A 19,292-nucleotide genomic window follows, 5' to 3' on the forward strand; every position below is an offset into this window, starting at 1 on the left:
ATGAAACTTAGCTTTAGGGGCTAGAAACCCCTAACGTAACTTCCTGGTTAGACTAGTCAATCATCTTCTCAGACTATGATTAAAGTTGACCCACTTCTACAATAGTGAAAAATAGAGCATCAGTTTGTAAGCTAATTTATTCCAATCTCCCAAAAAAAAAGGTGTTTTCAGAAATACCTGCAAAATTAATAAGCCATCAGCTTCCCACAGTCCAGAGCTGTAGCAAATGCCTGTTCCTTCTGGAAACAAATCTTATCTGCCACTATGTGCATTTGGACATATTTACACAGACAACAAATACGTCAGAATTACAATTCTGGATATTAAGTAACAGCAGAATCTGAAAGAAGAGAAGTAGTAAAGTAGCAAGATATCTAAATATACTACATAATACTAGCAAAACTGTTCAGTAATACAGACCTTTGACCCAGTAGCATTTACTGTACAGCCCAAAGTCATACGTGCACAGGAACTTTTAGTGATGAGGGCCAGCTGTCTTACAAACACAGAACAGACTGCCACGATAGGCTGCAAGATGTTTAGCAATCATTTAGTATCCAAACAAACATATGCTAAAGAGCAGCATCTTCCCAGACTGCCCAGATATATTCAAATCCACATTCAGTCATAAACAGCTACCATGAATACACAAAAGACACGTGCACATGTTTTATTAAGAAAAGTGTTCATTTTATGAAAGATAAGAAGTCATCAAGACTCGTTTTAATATTATTAGCCATCTTTTGACTGTGAAGAGGAGGGACTTCAGCAGTCCTAAGATCAGCAAGAAATAAGTCACCAGAGAAAACTAATGCAGCTGCAGTTATACAGGCAGAACACTGTCCCAAATAATCTAACTATAAAACAAAAGCTAATCTTGTATGGAGACAGTTTCAATTGCCATTGTCTGCTTGTTTTTTCCCTAAATAGTGTACTGCTGAGCACACAGCAGGTTCTGCATGACACTTACAGGATAGTACATGCTAATTCTGTATTCCTTGGCTGTGATGCTGCCATCCCTGGGGTAGCCCACATCCTCTAGGGAATACACAAACAATCCAAGGCGAAGACAGAGGAACATACTGTCTGATGTAAAAGCAACATCCACAAAAAGAGGTAATATTTTTTTAGAGTGACAAAAAGTATAGCCCACCCAAGGCAATTTTCATACTACCCCCATAAAACCATTAATTCCATTATTCGGGAAAGTAAATTAAACAACACAGTTGTAAAAAATTATCCTACTTACCTTACTGTAGAAAGCTTACTTAGTTCCTATGGTTCCACGAAGTGGAAAAGCTGTATAGAAAGGTGTTTCTATTTTGTGATTTAAAGATGCCTCTGCTATAGCTCACACATATTTTAAAGCAGCAAAATATACATAATAACCTCATTAGACACAATTAAGAAAAGCTGCATTGCTGTATACCAGCTTGAGGGATCACAAAGGATTTGGAAAACTACAATGAACTTCATGTCAGCTGTACTGCAGTGAAGCAAGCTCCTTTTCCAGAGAAACTTATTCTTCCCCATCAGTCCTGTGTATTGTGTATGGCTGTAGTAATGGTAACAGGAAGCAAGAGCTGAAGTGAAACAACTCGAAGTTTGTAGGATTTAAAGAGGCAGAACAACAAGGTCAATTTAAAAGTTTATTAAGATAAAGACATAATTCCCTCTGTCCATCTAAGAGACTACACCATTTCTTGGTGAAGAGATATGAACTACAGTATGACAAGCATGATGAACATCTATTTTATTCAACCCACATGGCTAAAGTGTTCAATGCCTGGACGACATAAACATGATACTCAGTGCAGGTAAAACAGCAGACAAATATTTGAAAATGCTAACCAGGAAACTGGCAGCACCCAGGCATTGCTATTCTTCTACAGGGCCTTGGAAACATGTATGATTTTGCACTGCTTCAGGACAGCAACTGTGCAGTAACAGAAAGGGGAACGGGGAGGATCCTCACAATAACAAGAACCCTTGTATTTAACTTCTGCCTTTATGTCCAGTACCAGGAAAGAAAAGAAATTACACAGGAGAAATTATGTTAGAAACATCAGAAACCCTTCTAATAGAAGTCTCCATTAGTACATCACATAGCAACTTCTTGTTATCCCAAGATCGTACCATAAGAGCTCCCGGCTACCCGAACAACATCTCTAGTTTGCATTAGCCAAGGTTCTCAGGACAATCCAGAGACCAGCCTGCTCTGGGAAGGACCTGCAGCTGAACAAGACCAGGACACAACTTGCAGGACAAATATTTGTACCTCTAGGCCCTTGATCACTGAAAAGCTTCCTCACAAATTTTAACTAAACCAAAGCTTGAGCTTACTTTGAATTAAACACAAGACGTAAGTATCCACTCCAGCTCTCCCAAAGAAGAGTCATCTAATTAAAAAGCAGTTTGGGAAGTGGCACGCACATCTACACCTGTGCGGTCTGGCTGGTGCGTAAAGAGCTTTGGTGAAAACCCCGGAGTGATACTGCTGATGTGTGCATCTGCTACTCATGCACAGCAGCCAGTTTCAGGCCCAGCATTCCAACTACTACTTTTCATTTTCACTGCTGTAGATGTACAAAAGTGTTGAAATGTGGAGATAAAAAAAAGAAAACATGCAACACAGGCATCAGCTTGCCAGGTATTAATGGCCTTAATGAAATGATGAGCACAAATTTACTTACAGTAGCTTTTTTCAGAATTATCTTTCTTTGGAAGAAAGAATTCAAAAGTAAGACACTAGAGGCATGTAAAGAACAAGAAGCAACAGGTGAAAATATACAAGGCAGCCTGAAACAGCTGGGCCACTACCTAGGCATAGCCTATTGGCATATATACAATACAGAAAGTAGTTGTGACCCAGGAAATAGGAACCCTTCCTCACATGGGATTTAATAATGTTTCATTTATCTTTTTAGACTGCTGAATTAATCTCATCAACAATGCAGGAGAGTGGTGACAGTCCACAACTTAAAAGCTCAAATGCCTTATTTTCAACATACTGTCTTCTCATCTACACCTACTCTGTTTCCTTTATATCCGATGCTTCAGCCTAGTTAGAAAGAGGTTAGCAACAATGTTGTGCAGATGAGATTTAACAGTATGCTTGCTCTGTGCACAATGAAGGCGCCTTTTGTATAGGTTCCACATGGGAGCACACAATAAAAAAAGAAATCTTAAACTAAATCCAAAGCTAGATCACCACTGACAAATCTCTACACCCCAAGTGATCCTACCTGCTTCAGACCTCAGCACAACTCACCTGAGCTTTATATATCTACAGAGACTACTGTTTCTCTTACACCTTATTATTAATATGCATATTAGTTTGAGTATTCTCCCTCAGGGTCACTTTCTAAGGATCCTTATACGCACAGCTACTTTCAGGATTCACCTCTCCATTCTCTCCTCATTCCACATAATAATCTATTGTAAACAGGAGTAAAGAATCCAACCATTTTTCACCTCTTCTCTTTTTCTTCATTTGTACTTCAAAAAGACAGACTTCAGCCTGTACTATGTGGAGACAGCTCTTGACACACACAAAACTAAATGTATTTATTTTTGCTTGGTCAGAGCACCAAAGTTTCCTTAATTACAGTACTCCCTGCGTAGGACAAAAAGCCACATGTATTTGAAAATTCAAATTATCCCTCTCCTAAAAGTTTCTTCTACACCCAAAAGCAGAAATTTGTAGTCTCCTGGTATTGGTGGTCTCCATCCCTTTTATCGCACAACCCCACACTTACAGACATTCAACCAATCTACTTAAATCACTATCCTGAGCATTTGTTTAGGGTTCAGTGGAACCGGACTCGCACTCACTGACGCACTTCAACCTACACTTGAATCCACCGTAATGCGCTACCGAGTTGTTCTTTCAGGGGATACGGGTGGGCTTTCACATGCGAGAGGAACTCTCACCGCTCTACTCTCAAGTCTGGCGTGTTTGAATCTTACTACGCACAGATACAAAAACTTGGGACTATTCCGAGCATTGGTCAGTGCATTTAAATTGGGCATTTCCACAAAAACGCCGCTTGACTGAGACAATGTAGCAAGGAGAAAAGGGGGAAAAAACCTAAACAAAAATAAACAAACAAAAATCCCCCACAGCCATTGGACATTTTCTCTGCCCTGATAACTACGTATCGCAGCACACTGTAAATTACGGTGCTCTGAACTTAGGTCAAGCCGCTCTGGTTCAGCAAAGGACAGTCCTGTGGGGCGGGCGGGCTGCAGGGAGCGCATCGACACCCGCCGCTGCATCCTCCGCTGGCACCGGGTATCACGTGTGGCAGCCCCCGGGGCTCCCCCGGCCGCTGAGCCGGTCATGGGACCGCCCAGCTCCCGACCGAGCCCTTCCCGAGAGCGCGGGGCCACGGCGGGGCTGACCCTTCCACGCGCGGGTGCGAGGGCACGGGCGGTACTCACGTATCGGCTCACGAGGGTCCGCAGGAGGCTGCAATCCATGGCGGGCGGGCGGCTCAGGACCGCGCCGCCGGGTGCTCGCCGCTGCCGCCGGGCTCCCTGGCTCGCCGCCTCCCTTCCCACATGCAGGGAGCCGCGCTCGCCCCGCCGGACCCGCTGTGACGCCGGCCCGGCGCTCGCTGCCGGTCCCGGCTATGCCATGTGCTCGCCGCCGCCGCTGCGGCGCGGCGCCCCGCGGCCCCGCATACCCTCCGTCGCTGCTGCTGTTGCCACTGCTGCCGCCGCCACTAACACTTTCGCGGAGAGAGGAGCCGCCGCCAGCCACGGCCCGGATCGGCTCTCCCGCCCCCCGCCCGCTCCGGGGCTTTATCCGGCGGGCGGGGCCGGGGCCGCCCCCGCGCCGCTCCCCCCGCACCTCCCCGCGCGCGCGCCCGCCCGGTACCGGCCCGGCCCGCGCCCGGCTCGCGCCGCTCCGATCTCGCCGGGCGCCCCCGGCCGCGCTCACGTCACGCGGGGAGGGCGCGCGGGCATGCGCGCGCCGGCGCTCGTGCCCGCGCCCTGTCCGTCTCCCCCTCCCCCTCCTGTCCCGCGCGCGAGGGGCGAGCGGTAACGGCTGCGCGCGGCGCTCGCGAGCGAGCGGGTTTGGGAGCGCTGAGGGGACACAAGGAGTGATACTGGGAGGGAACTGAAAGCGTAGGGACAAACCAGAGAGTGACGCCGGGTGCACTGGGAGGGAACTGGGAAAGCCGGGGAGTGACAGTGGGTTCAGTGGGGGAGAAGGGGGAACACTGGTAGGAGCCAAGAAGCGATACTGGAAGAGCTTGGATGGAACGAGAGCACGGTGCGGGAGCCAGATAGTGATACTGGGAATACTGAGATGGCACGGGAGCATAGGAGGGAAGGGGAGTGGAGAGGGGGCGGGGCCTTGGGGAGCCAGGGAGTCATAGTGGGAGCACCTGGAGGAAACCGAGAGCACTGGGGCGAGCCAGGGAGAGGCAGTGGGAGCAATGAGGGGGAGACAGTGAATGATACTGGGAGCACTGGAGTGAGCCAGAGAATCGTACTTGGACAACTCGGAGCACGGGGGGGAGATAGGAAGTGATACTGCATACTCCCTCCGCCCCGCCTTCCCCCGCGCTCCCGCCCGGCCCGGAGCGAGGGGAAGGTGGAAGGTGAGGCGCAGAGCAGGAGGGAGCGGCCGCCGCGCCCTTCCGGGGCGGGGGTGTGGGCGGCAGGACGGCGCCGATGCCCCGCCGGGGCCGGAGGCGTGTGCCCGGGTGTGCCCGGGGCGGGGGGTGCTGGCTTCGCGGTGCCGCTCCGCCGGAGCCTGGCCTGCCTCTCGTTGGACCGTGAAATAGGTTTCTGTCAGTGCTGCGCGGCGGGTCCGAATTGTGGTGAAGGCAAACTCCGCTCCGCCCGTCCCGGCGGCCGAGGAGCGGCAGCGCTGGGGCGCAGCGCGGCGGGAGCCCGGCCCGACAGGTGGGACCTTCCCGCGTGTAAAACGCGGCAGAAAAGGATAAAGTTCTGTGACTAAAGCCCAAAAATTACTGTCCGCAAACGATAGAAATGACTTGGTATTAGGTGAAGGGATAAAGCAGAACTCAGCAAAAACGTGCACAAAACAGAACTAGGAGCATATCAGTATTCCATTTCTTTTTAAATGCCTGAAAGAACACCTTTAAAGGCCTTTATTTTACTCAGCTGTTGGGTTTTCATGCTATTCATACCGAAGACTAGCTCAAGTTTGCCAGATTCTTGTAGATAGTCTCAAATGACTTCTAAACCAAATACTTTCTCAACATTAATTTGGAACTTCTCAATTTTATAAGATTCAATCTTTTACTGAAATGATTAATGCTGACAAAAGCATTTTATGCTTATGAAAATCCATTCTTTTCTTTAGCAGCAACCACATAAACTATCATTTATTGCCTGGCTTATGGCCAGAACTAGGCAATTTTTACTTCTTTTTAAAAAGTTCTCTGGACACCATAAAAGATGCTAACCCAAAGAGTACCTGAATTTCTAATACAACTAACACGTGGAAAAACAGAAATTACACTTTTTGAGATCATTACATAAATAGTAAGAGGACATAAAAATTGCTTCTTTATAGGTCACCTTTAATGTAGATGCATTATATACATTTGGCATTTATTGCTGGTTAGATTGCAAAATGTATAATTTAATGCACACTGAATGCACTGTGGTCAAGGTAACGCTGCTATTCAAAGTCTAAAGTGATGTTGGTCTAAACCCTAATTTCCTTCATCTTGGTTACAACTAATAACTTGTATGTATTTTATAGCACCTCCCCTTTTCATGCTCCTGTTTACAGACCAAACACTTTGTAACACAGGTTTCTGTACTTGCATTTCACTTTCGAGAAATCATCACTGAAGCTGAAATGGGAAAATAATTAGACCTATGAAACAACAGGAATTTTTCTCAAAAGTAGCAATTCTGCATGATTTAACAAAAAACTATTATCTGTTTATTTACATGAAAAATTACATATTACAGAAATATTATGTGTGCATATCATTAGTCTTTAGGAAACTAGTTTATTAACAAAAAAAACCACAGAAGAACTTAATTCATGAGCATAAAGGGATAATTTCAAAATATGCAGTTCACAAAGCTGAAACAGGAAATTCTTTGGATTAGTTTTTAGGACACTTCTCTGTCTAGCCATTCCATTTTCAAAGAATATATGGAATACTTCTATTTTGTAATATTTTTAAAAGTTATTCCACTTTTATTTAAGCCGTACCATTTAATCAATCCATGTTTTCAATTACATTAGTCCTTACCAGGATCTGGAATAAAAGCAGATTTTCAAAATATGCAAAGTTCTTTTTTAAAGTTTTCTCTCTGTTAATACTTTTGGTAGTTTCTTCCATCCAAATGCTTCAATATATTTTTCCACTTAATGAAGTGTCTTACGTGTGATGCACACCGTACTTGGTGCACTTCGTGGAGCATCACTGAAGGGAAGGAAGTTTGCTTGATGAGCTGGGAACAGTTACCAACAGCTCAGTGCTGAGCATGATCATCATGGGGATATTTCTGAGCTCCTTGCTGTCTCCTCAGCTTAGGTAACCAAGATGGGGCTGCAAGAAACATTTTCCCTGCATCCAGAGCCTCGACCTGCTTGTGCCTTTAGGTTCTGCAAAGGTTGGCTGTATTCCCTTAGGCGAAAAGGGGACCAAGGCTCCTGTTCTTACTGACTCTTTCGGTCAAGGGCAGGCAACACACACACGCTTGGTTACAGCCATTTCCTGGCTACTGCTCAAGCAAAGCTGAGCCATTTTTCTGCCCTTCCCTATACTGCCAAAAAAAAGAGAGAAAAGGAGCACAGCTGGATTCTGGGCACATATTGAGGTGAAATGCCAGCCTGCATTAGCTGTCTCTTGTGCCCACACTTCCCCAAAAAGGACACCTAAATGTGCAGCGCAGAAGAGAGTACCCACCAGTAGGACACTGAAAGTTAGCACACCCTTGCCAACTGAGCCATGTTGGTGCAGGGAGGACTGAACAGATAAATCTGACTTTTTGGAGTTAAAAAGTTTCTCCAGGGGTAGTGTGCAACTGAGGATGGTGTTTAGGTCATACTTCTAGACTTAGGTACCTCAAATCTGCCTAAGTCAGGCTTGAGGTGCCTGAGTCCTTTATTGGATCTATCCTTAAGCAACCTGCTAAAGGTCATGTTGTGACTTAGCAGTCGAGCCAAAAGAGGAGCCTTGATCATACTGGTCATGGATCTGTTCTGCCTATTATGCAATGTTTCACTTTTAAGCAATTTTTTAAACTAATCGTCTTTGAATATGCCATCACATTTATTTCACTCCTCATTTCTCATTTTAAAAATAAACTCCTAAAATTACCTGTATGCTGTCTCTACCTTGTGTGACCTAGCTGTCTTTTCTAAATTTCTGCTTCTCTGACTGCAGATTAGTCTTCCTGTTCTATTGCTCTCCAGTTCTCCTTCCTGTTCTTACTGAATGACTTCTTGTGATCCATTACTGGCCTCTCAGCCTCCTCCTACCTGCCCAGCTGAATCACCAAATGCTCTAGATACTTACCACAGAATCTCACACCCCAGTGAGATGTTGAGAGACTGGTCCAAGGGCAGTGGTTCACATCATGCTGGAGTCTCTTCTTGAGGCAGTGATAGATATCCTGCAGTTTAGTCCACCTTGACTTTGGAAGGTGGGAAGGCAGGATTTAAAATTCCACAGTTACTACAGGCACAATGGTGATATAGCAGACATGGGAGAATTTTTATTCTAGATTTTAGGATGTTTAACATCTGTTTATATTCCTGCTTCCTATTATGTTAGTGACTGTGTACCTCTAGTAGTTCTGGCCAAAGTGGCTAAATACTTCTTGAAAAAACTATATGTAGGTGGTAAGAGTTGACTTGTGCATATGTGAGAATAGTGTGAGGGATGGGAAATGGCAGAGATTGAAAAGCCATTAATTGTATGAGGCTCATCTGCTTGAGAAACTTGTGTGTGCTTTGAGTGCAGTTGCTTATCCTGCAGTGTTCCTGGCTTTTCCTCTACAAATATATCACTTCTTAATTTGTGTCTCTCCCTCTATTATATTTCTGGAAAGCTAAAGAAAAGAATTATTTCATCTTTTTCTTGGATTTGTACCGTATATTTAAACTAGTTAATTTGTATTAACAAGGGAAATTATTCCCTCAGTGGAACAGATGTTTGTGCTTTGATCTATTGAAATAGTATTTCTCAGATCCTTCTGAATATTGTTTGTGAAAAGAGATACCAACAATAATTTTTAAGTCTTTGCTTTATGTTAAGAACATTTCACTGCCTGGTGTTTGTAACAGATTTATTTAATTTGAAGAAGAACATAATTAACAGTTACTGGGGTACTCTGAGAACTTACCTGCTCAGGAAAGGTAACAAATTGAAGGTGAAGATGAAACAAGTAAAATGGCCAGCATTAAACAGCTCTGCTGATGATTTTAATAGGAGTGGCCCAAAGGACAGAAAAGTGAGCACTGGAGATTGAAGATCACTTGACTTTGTCTAGATCATTTTTTTTTCCAGAAAGCATCTATGTGAAAATGAGACATTTCTGACTCTGACCTCTTTGTTTCTATCCTCTGGCAATAATGCATAACTTCTGTTATACTCAAAAGCTAAATGCACTGTCATTATGACGAAATGTAATTCCCACATCCTTGCTAGCAAAGGTGACCTTTGTTATATAGTTTCTTAACAAAATCCTCTAAAAGAGCAGAGTTTGGCTTCTAAATATCCAACACAATCAAACAAATGCACATCAGTTAAAATAATTTGGCTGCAATCTTCTGCCAGATCAGGCAGTTAACTGCAATCACAACCGAGATTTGTTCATCTGCTTTACCTGATGCAAGAGATCCAGTCCCTGGCTGCTGCAAAGTAGTCCTGTTCATCAGGAAGGTCATAGAACAGTCATATGAACTGTTTGGAAGACTTGCCCCATCACTGTGAAACAGTGTATGAAACTCATTGAGAAGAAGCCCAGCCTCCACCAGAGAAAGCTTCTCCTGGGATGAAATGCTGCTGGCTGCTATGGTTACTAATGTGATTTTCCATTTACTTCCTTGTTCACTCACCTGCTCTCCCATTCAAACACCAGACACAAGTACCTTCACAGATATTTGTTGTTGGAATAGTGACAAACCTCATTAGTGACAACCATTCACAATCAAAGAGAAAAAAAGATACAAATGAGCAGCGAATAAACAAAAGAAAGGAAAATGCTGGAATCTATAGGTATTGTGAATAATATTCTGTCCTTGCTGCTTTGTGAACTTTGTGTTCTCTTTGCCTTGGATTTGCATTAACGTTAGTCTTGCCTTATGTCTCTATTTTACACCTCAGTGCCTCGATCCGGCAGTGAACTCCCCACAGTCAGACTCCTGTGACTGTAGAGCTGAGTGCAGCATCAGGATCTGGATGGGGAAAGTATTGTGGTTTATTTTGGTATCTTAAAGGGACAAGAACATTATTTTGCTATTTCATTTTATTTTTGATAGCACTTCACAGGTCTGGTTTCCACTTTTGCATACATTTTTTTCAGCTCTAACTGTATAATCATTCTACACTGTGAAACTGTCAAATTCCAAATAAATTTCAGGTGTTCAGGCTGCTTTTTTCCCCCCCCAAGTATCAAGAAAAAAGAGATTACTTTTAGAAGCGTATGAAAATTCCTCTCATATTTTATTATAATAACCAGATGGACTAGTTAGTCCAGCTAGTATTCACCATAATATACTTCCAGGTTAGGAAGTACTTTTGACAGTATGTTCTAGCAATAAAAGCAAGGAGCTGATCCTCCAAAAAGATAGTAAATAATGAGGATATCACTTTCTGGCTACTTTAATGTCATGTGTTAAATTACTTTTGTTCTGATGTAGCATTCAATCGAAGCTGGAAGAAATCTTTTAGTGGTTTGTTCTTTCCCACCAAATAAGGCACTAAATATAGCAGTATCAGCATTATAGGCTTCAAAAAAGCTGTGGTTCAGGTTTCTCAACAATATCTGCTTTTCCTCCTGATTACGTTCAATTTGTTTTGTAACTGTTTATTTAGGAAGCATGAGAAGCTTCAAATCAATACCTAAGTACCAGAAATATTAAGCACTACAAAACTGAACCATTTGCTTTAGATAAAAGTGATGCAGTGATACAGTCATCAGATTTTCCAGTTTGAAAGTTACAGCCAGCTGGAGGACAAATTCCTAATAAAGGGACACAGCACTGCAGTCAAGGCAATCTGACTTGTTCTACAGAGAATTGCCCAGGTACCTTTGCATTGTTCTCTCTTCCCGTCCCTCTTTGTTATTCTTGGAAGCTGCGTGCTCATGGGCTGGGAGTGGACACAGCAGTGGAGTGATGGTGGCAGGAGGGTGTCCGAAAGATGGTCCTTTCTTCACCCCTTCACACCTCCTGATGACCCACATAGGCAGTAGGATGGAAGTAGGATGGATATGGTCCTTTTTTTTTTCCCCTGTAGCTAGATCCCATGTGACAGTGACACAGACTGCACCTCTTTCACTTCCGTTGTCCAAAAGACATGAGCATTTTCTCTCAGGTTAACAAAACTACCAGTATTTCAATAAGTATTTTCAAAATAATTTTTGGCTATGTTTTCACTAGTAATGCTCTATATGTGGTTTTCTCCTTGAGAACTGCAGAGGCTTGGCAAGGTGAGCATTGTGTGGACTGGAAATCTAGCTGTGAGGGAACATGGTGAGACTTAGCATTTTATAGATGGATTCAGTGAAGTGTGTGAGATCCCTGAAGCTTTCAACCATGACAGCGTTCAATTCCATCATGTCACTCGCTGTGAAATGTGTAATGGCCACAGTCATTGCTTTTTTTTTCCTGCAGGAGTTTGCCTGTATTTTCATTAAAGTTGCTGTTATAAGTTTGTTCCAATTGTCATTTGTATATTATGAGAAATTGCTTTAGTTAAGTAGGCAGTAATTCTAGGAAGAACGTTTTCTCCTGACAGAGATGTATTATCACAAACCTTTGCATCTTTACAAAAGGGCTTATAAAGATACAAATTATAATTGCATAAAAAGACAAAAATAAAAAGTATATTAGCATTTCCATTGTCTTATCTTTCCAGAGCACAGCCTGTTGTCATGCCATGTATCTCTGCATTATATATAATCACAGAAGTTTGAATTCCGTATTGTCCTATAACATTCCACTCATTTAAATCCTCTAGAGGGGAGCAGGAAGAGGACCCAGACTAGTATATAGGCTGGTATTCTCTGTGGACAGAAATATTAATGGGAAAATCTAGTTCTACAAATTTTGTAAGGAAGAGAAAATTTGTGTAGCTTGCTGAGAGTGTGGAGGTAGATTTGGGTGACTGTGAAGTAACTTGCTTCAAGACGCTATGTGTGCTTTTGCTCTACTGGAAGACTGGGGTTTTTTGTGTCTTTATTTCATGTTTTCATGTGCTAAATAGAAAAGGGTTAATAAATGGTAGTGATGGCATCCATGCCTTTTCATGATACTTCCCAAAGCTGTCAGTTCTGAAGGGAAACCCATCTGACTTAACAGCTGAGTAGGAAGGAGAGCTGGTCAACAACATCTACACAGGATGAAAAGTCTGGTGAGGGAGAGATTTTATCGAAAGACTGTAGTTTGCAAAGCAGCAATTTCTTCTGAGATGTTAAGTCTGTGCAGACTAAGGTCAATTGTTCTGAGAAGGCTCATGTTTCCTTGTAACTTTGGTTAGGCAAACCAAAGCTTTTCTTGATTTTATGATTCTAACCTGGGACATCTGTGTGCTGGAGTAGGCTGTCCTGGCACGAGGGACATCAGTGACCGTCCTGTCAATAGGTGAAAGTCTCTGCTGGACCCAGGCAGAGGCTGCTAAGAGGAGATTTGACTTTCTAATGTCCAGAAATTGTGGGACAGAAAAAAATATTCTTAGCTGAGAAGTTTGTGGGGAACTGATGCTCAATAGTAGTGAACTTACAGTGGAGGTAGATAATACTACTAGAAACTATTGAAGAGAAATGTATCTGGTAGTAAGCTAAATACTGTGCCACCAACACTATTAGGTGCCCTATAAATAGACATGTCTACCAGGGCAGTTCCGCAGCAGCCATTCAGTGTTGACTGATTTTAAGACAGTTAGGGTTACTGTTGGTTTGCCCCATTTTAGTGCTACTGCTTCTGCAAAGCTGGCTGGTGCTGGAAAGGAAGGACCGAGGTGTGTGATCTGTATCCTCCACAACTAGTGCTTTAACATCCCCAGGTGAAAGGAGAGAATGCAAACTATCTTTATTCTTGAGTATGTTTCTTTCTTTTGCTTCCTAAAATAATTGTTTACTGGCAGTTTAGGGCCTAAAATTAGGCCACCATTACAAATGGTCTTCATTGTTACTGCAGAAAGATGAATGTAGCTGAATTTTCCTATACATGGAGATGCAGCTGGGATTCAGAGCCACATGAAGTAGGAGTGCTGTCCTGAGTTGCACAGGCCTGCCCTGACACGTCTGAACTAGGGACTGTATGTGCATGTATGACATTTCCAGAACTAATCATCCTGGCAGAATGACTCCTGTAATGGGTATTAATTTATAGCTGGATGTGGGAGAGTTTTTTCATGTTATCATAGAACTGTCGAAATTGTGTTCTATCAATTAGCAACCACTTTGCCTCCTCTATACTGAGAAGTATATGAACAAAGAGGAATTTCAAATTTCTGCCTTAGTTTTCCATATTGCTTAGAGAAAGGAGTAAGGAAAATGTCAGCTTTTTCCACTCTTCCACCTTTGGAAAGAGTGGCTCGGGTTAATCATCAAAGGTAAGATATTAAGGAAAGAATCTAGTAGTGAGAGAAGTGATTTATATTGGCTTCCGTGCTTTAAGGTCATGAGTCAGGGATTCCTTCTTTGAAATACTTAGCCTTTATGCTGCCTTCCCATCTTTACCTGCTACTGTGTAGTCCCGTTGAGGTTGGTGGACTGGCATGTGGGTAACTGAATTGCTCCTAATGATCTTCACACATTATGAATCCTAATAGCTTCTTGGATTTCTGCAGAGCTGCTTCAAGGGTGCAGGGTGGTGAGTGTGAAGACAGAAACAAAATCTTATGAAGAAATCTGACCAAGTCTTGGGCAGCTGCTAACCAGAGAGAAGAGAGGTGAGGGGAAGGGAGTGGACAGAACAAAGGTGGGATGGATGGCTCTTATCCATTAATTCATGACATAATTATTTATAAATGTGTACACAGCCACATGCATACAAACTCCTTTTTTCTGTTTAACATTTTGATTACAGTGGGGCCCTTTAGTACTAGTCACTGTATACACACACACACATGCAGAGTGACATGAAATCAAGGCACCTTTCTGATAATGCATAACCCAGTGGCTGATGCATTACATATATATGTATATGTAGCATACCTGTGAAATGATGCAGTGCATATACATATGAATTACAGTATTTGTAAAGATGAACTTGTTACTAAAAATATTGAAACACAGTAGCTGAAACTGTATTACTGCAGTGTATTATATATCCCTTAAGGGTTACAGTTATGGGACATAAAAGCTAATTTTAGTCAAGAAGCGGCATATGTTGTCTGAGTTCCATGAGTAGACTGCTGCCAGTATCCTTTATGGTACTGAGCCTAAAGAGAATTTGGATGGCCCCATTACAGCTCTGCAGTTTTTAGACAAGCTCTTAATGGCACTGAAACCCTGGATAATAAAAGCATTTGTTAAGTCATAGGCTTTCTAATCAGTCTCATACTCAGCAAGCAAAAGAAGGCTGTGGGAATACTATGTTACATTCAGAAAAATTTTAAAAGCAAACAAACAAATTTTTATCTCACGATTGTGCATCTGCTGGTATCAGGATATATTTAGCTGTGTTTATACAGGAAGTAAACAGGTAATTGGACTGCAGCAAGAATCAGTGAAGTACTCTGATGGGGTTTTTTTAAAGAAACATTTATTTTAGAGTGGAAGCATGGCTGGACATTTTTACTGCATGAAATTGGAAACTGCATGAAACATGAGTATTGAGTTGGTTTATTTTTGTATTCATCACATAAACAAAATACCATAAAAATAACTTCACTGAATAAAGCAAGAAAAGAACATTTAGTAATAAAACTACAGTCATGTTCAAAGGTCTAGAGAACTTTTGAGGTGCTGTATATGCATATAATGTTATTGAAATGCACTATAAACCTAGTCTAGAAGCCTGGATTTTTATTTTATACTAATGGTTGGACAAATAGCAAAGAGCAGATGATGAGACAACCCTACTTTCATTACACCTTTAAAGATGCTCTTATTCTAAATACACAAATACTACTTGAAATAGATACTACTTATTGCTGCTTTTACTTATTATTTTTACTGATAACATAACTGTGCTTCCTTTTTGCTTAGCAATTTTCCTTTTGTGATATAGTGATATGGTTCTGCATAACCTCCTGCACTGTACACGGTTTCCAGGTATTCCAGCCACTACTGACAAAACCTAACATATCTCTTTTTTATGTAGCCTGTTATGTGTGTCAGGAAAAGGTGAAGACAATGAATTTTCTTCCTTGACTAAGGTCAAAAAAGTGCTTTCTGACGAAATATGCTTTCCCTTTTCAGTAAGCTTACACGTTACTCTTCCTATGCTGACAGGCGGCTAAGGCTTTTTTATTAAGAGCTAGAAATTTTGGCATGGTTTCCCCTCAGATCTGAGTGGATTGTTAATACATCTGATGCAGGCACATATGAGGCAACCGATTTATCATGCTTGAATTTTTTGTGTCCTTGACAATTATATTTTAAAAATCAAAGCAGCCTGGAACTGCACAGCACTTCATTGCAAACAGGAATTGGAATTCCAACAGCAGTTGGAAATCTGTATCCCTATAGACTTTAGTTATTTAGCATGAGTTTAGTGGTAAGGGACAAATATCTGTAAAGCTGCATACATTCTTTTCACTTATCTGTCATATTTAGAACTCTGAAGATGTATTCTTTCTGAGAGGGAGGTATCAATGATATCATGATGTCTGTCACATTCAGATTACTTTTGTATGATCCATTTCAGGGCAGGATTCAGTACCAACCTGTCAAGTGGGAGGCAGGGTACTCCAGATACAGCAGCTGCAGAAAATATCAAATGCCACTCTAATTATTTTTTAGCTTCTATTCAACAGGTGAAGAAATTCTTAGACTCTCCTAAACTACACTGGTGAACTGAAATGGAAGGTGAAGTAGGGGCAATCAGGTATGTCAGAAGGGCTTGACTTCACTAAATCTGTCCAGTAAAAGTCATCTTTTGTATCAGCAAAATAATCTGAAATGTTAGGTAGCAAGAAAGGAGACCCCAGAAATGCCTCAAAAGACCATTTTGGTCCTATTTGTGGAAAAGGATTATTAAAATTATTTCTCCACAGCAGACAGAAGAATGGGGTGACTTTCTAGGATGCTCTTAGTTTGAGATCACAGCCCTGAGAAGCATTATAGAGCCAGGAATACAAACTCAATGAAACTTTTGGCCAGATTTACAGAATCACTTACCAAATGTAACTCTGATGGAAAGAAACAGGAAGAAGGGAAGAACAGCCTCCTGGCATCTAGTAGGCACTCCAGTCCCTGGAAAAATCATTCTTTTTGTTAATATGATTTATTGGATGCAGTCAGGATTGATTATGCTAGAAAATCTGATACTAAAGTTGTGAAGATTCTCATGTGACAGAAAGAGGCCCAAATGAATCTCTATTGGAACCAATAAAAAGGGAAGGAGTCAGTTCTATAATAATATTCTAGGAATACAGATGGAATTTTATTAATCCTGCATGGTGTTGCCAGTGCAGAAAGATCACTGGAAAATGTGTGGCACTTGGGGACATGGTTTAGTGGTGAAGTTGGCAGCGCTGGGTTAATGGTTGGACTCAATGATCCTAAAGGCATATTCCAACCTAAACAACTTTACGATTCTATGATTATTAGGGAATCGTTTTGTTTAACTTATTTTGTAGTGTTTTTGTAGTGTTTCATGTTGAGTCCATGAGACCAGATGTACCAAACCCATAAATTTTGCTTGTGTTTCATGTACATCGCTTCAGCTATGTTTGACTAAAATTAGATCATTGAATACAGTTCAGAAATTTCTGCTTGTTCACCCAAACTACAGTTTAGTGAAACTGATTTAAAAATATGCTGGTAGTGCCAGCAAAATCAGAGTATCTTCACTGCTTTGCATATTACTTCCCTTCTTTTTTTTTTTTTTTTCCTGTAGTTTAAACTTTTGTCACTTTTCCACATCAATCCTCTCTCAGTTGTGTATGATTTTATATGTTTACCAGGTTTCTACTGATGTCATACAGGACAGAGACTCTTCAAGAAAGTCAGGGTAACAATCCTTGCCTGGAATTTCACCAGATTTGTACGTCTCTTTGCGTTTTGGCTTAAGCAAGTAAAAATTTAAGAAATACTCCTTTTCATAACTACACATGCCTGGTTTTAATAAAGAAAAACAAGAATGCTACTAATGCAATTACTAACTTTGTTGTGGTTAATGCTCTTCCAGTGCCCTGTTGGTGTACATTGATAGGGAGATAATTGGTTTATGTGTAAGAAAGCTGATTATGCTGCCCAGACAGAGCAGGGGGAGGGTCTGAAAGACGTAGAAAATGTGTAGACCACAAGGATCGCCACGTGGGAAAATACCTATGACCTGTGCAAAATCTTCATTAGTTTAAAATCAGTTTAAAATTAGTTTAAAATCTTCATTAGTTTGAAATCTTGCATAATTCCTTGCCCACCATGCTTCATCACTTATAAATGCTACAGATGATGTGCACTGCTGCGTTATCTTTAAAGAAAAGGGCACCGGAGGAATGAGATTTGTATTAGAGGGGCTGAAGTCACTGGGACTGAGCATGGAACACAGCAGCCTGAAGCAACGACAGAGAGAGGGAAAATCATGGACTGGAGCTAATGAAGCTACAGGTAATTGTAACTCAATTAGTATTTGTGAGAGCCAGAGTCTCTCCTTTTCTTGAGCTTTGTTCCCTTACTTCCCTTACAGCCAATTCAGAAAAGAGTAATTCTGTATATGATTGCCTGAACAAGCAGGACCAGGAACTGCTATTCACAGTAAAGTTCTAGTGTAACACAGAAGGAAATCAGACATACCTCTGCACCCTAATTGAGGTAAGGCCCCACAGGAAGGAATTCTTAAAGCAAATCAGACCAGACGCTCCACAAAGAAGAAGAGGTCTAATACATTTATATCTTAACCACTGCCCTTCTGTGACTAAATTTAGTCAGTTCACATCTAGTTAACTATGAAAGAAAATCAAACACTGTTGCTTCAAAGGCAGAGTGAGCTTGATACTGCCTGATATGTCAAGCCAGAATAGCTGACATGCAAATTAGGATCCAAAACATTCACTCTTTTGATGCTTAGCCAGGTGCAGGCAAGATCAAAGGGGCCTCCAAAACCTTTGAATTCATTGATGGGAAAATGGGAAATTTGTCTAGAGATTATAGAAGGGCAGAGAGGACCCTGAGTAGAGACATGGGCAAAACTGCAAAAGACACAGTGATAAAATCCAGACACCTTTTTCCTCACCCAAATGAAATTTCATAGTCAACATTCCATTATGAATGGACAATCTTTGATTCATATTCCATGAAGAATCTTTAATTGTCATCTTTGATATGGTGATGAGGTCTCTCACAATCCATCTTCAAAATTATTCAGAGTATAAAGGACTGGGATATGGGGGTCTTTGGATACCATAGGTCATAGGCTCTTTCTTTTGGTTGATACTAGGTGTCCTAGAGAATTGAATAATAAGTCTGAAAGTTGCCTAAAAGACTTTTTAAAAATTGATAGCTGTCATAGTTCTGATTTTAGCAAGGAATTTTTCTTTCCCTTCCCCCTGCCGTGTGTGTGCTCTGTATATGGGCCATTAGGTGAACAAAGGAATCGGCGCAGTCCACTAATGGCTGAACTTAGTCTCCTTGACAACGAAGGGGAGGAGTTGTGGGGGCTTGGTGTGTGGCTGGTGTGTGTGCCGGTGAGGTCAGGACTTGCTGCAAGCTGCAGAGCTGCCAGGTTTTCTTTTTTCTTCCTGTTGGAGGGGAGTTTGCTGCTGTTCTCTTCTCAGCTGTTGCTGGCTGCAGGCCCTGCTTAAAGCCAATCCTAATCTGCTGAAGTTCATGAGTTTTCTTCCATTGGGAGAACTTTCTGTTTTATAGATGGGTTTTTTCTCCTTCCCCTTCCCCCCCATTCCCTCTCTCCTTTCCCAGTGTGGGAAGGGAAGGAGAACCGAGGT

General features: G+C 42.0%; 1 protein-coding gene across 6 annotated transcripts in view; it reads right to left on the minus strand.

The window, feature by feature from the left end:
• The window catches only part of ATP11A (ATPase phospholipid transporting 11A), a 111,068-nt gene extending 106,343 nt beyond the window's left edge, over positions 1 to 4,725 (minus strand). For 4 of the 6 annotated variants that reach the window (XM_050332961.1, XM_050332959.1, XM_050332962.1 and 1 more), the window contains exon 1: positions 4,444 to 4,725. In XM_050332961.1, the coding sequence (XP_050188918.1) occupies positions 4,444 to 4,482 (39 nt within the window). In that variant the 5' untranslated portion in view covers positions 4,483 to 4,725. The remainder of the gene's footprint in view (positions 1 to 4,443) is intronic. The other 2 variants (XM_050332960.1, XM_050332964.1) reach the window with 1 other exon arrangement.
• Between the last annotated feature and the right edge of the window lie 14,567 nt (positions 4,726 to 19,292).

This window comes from Myiozetetes cayanensis, unplaced genomic scaffold (genome assembly GCF_022539395.1).
Source record: "Myiozetetes cayanensis isolate MyiCay16 unplaced genomic scaffold, myiCay2020 scf5-8, whole genome shotgun sequence".
NCBI classification, from domain to species: domain Eukaryota; kingdom Metazoa; phylum Chordata; class Aves; order Passeriformes; family Tyrannidae; genus Myiozetetes; species Myiozetetes cayanensis.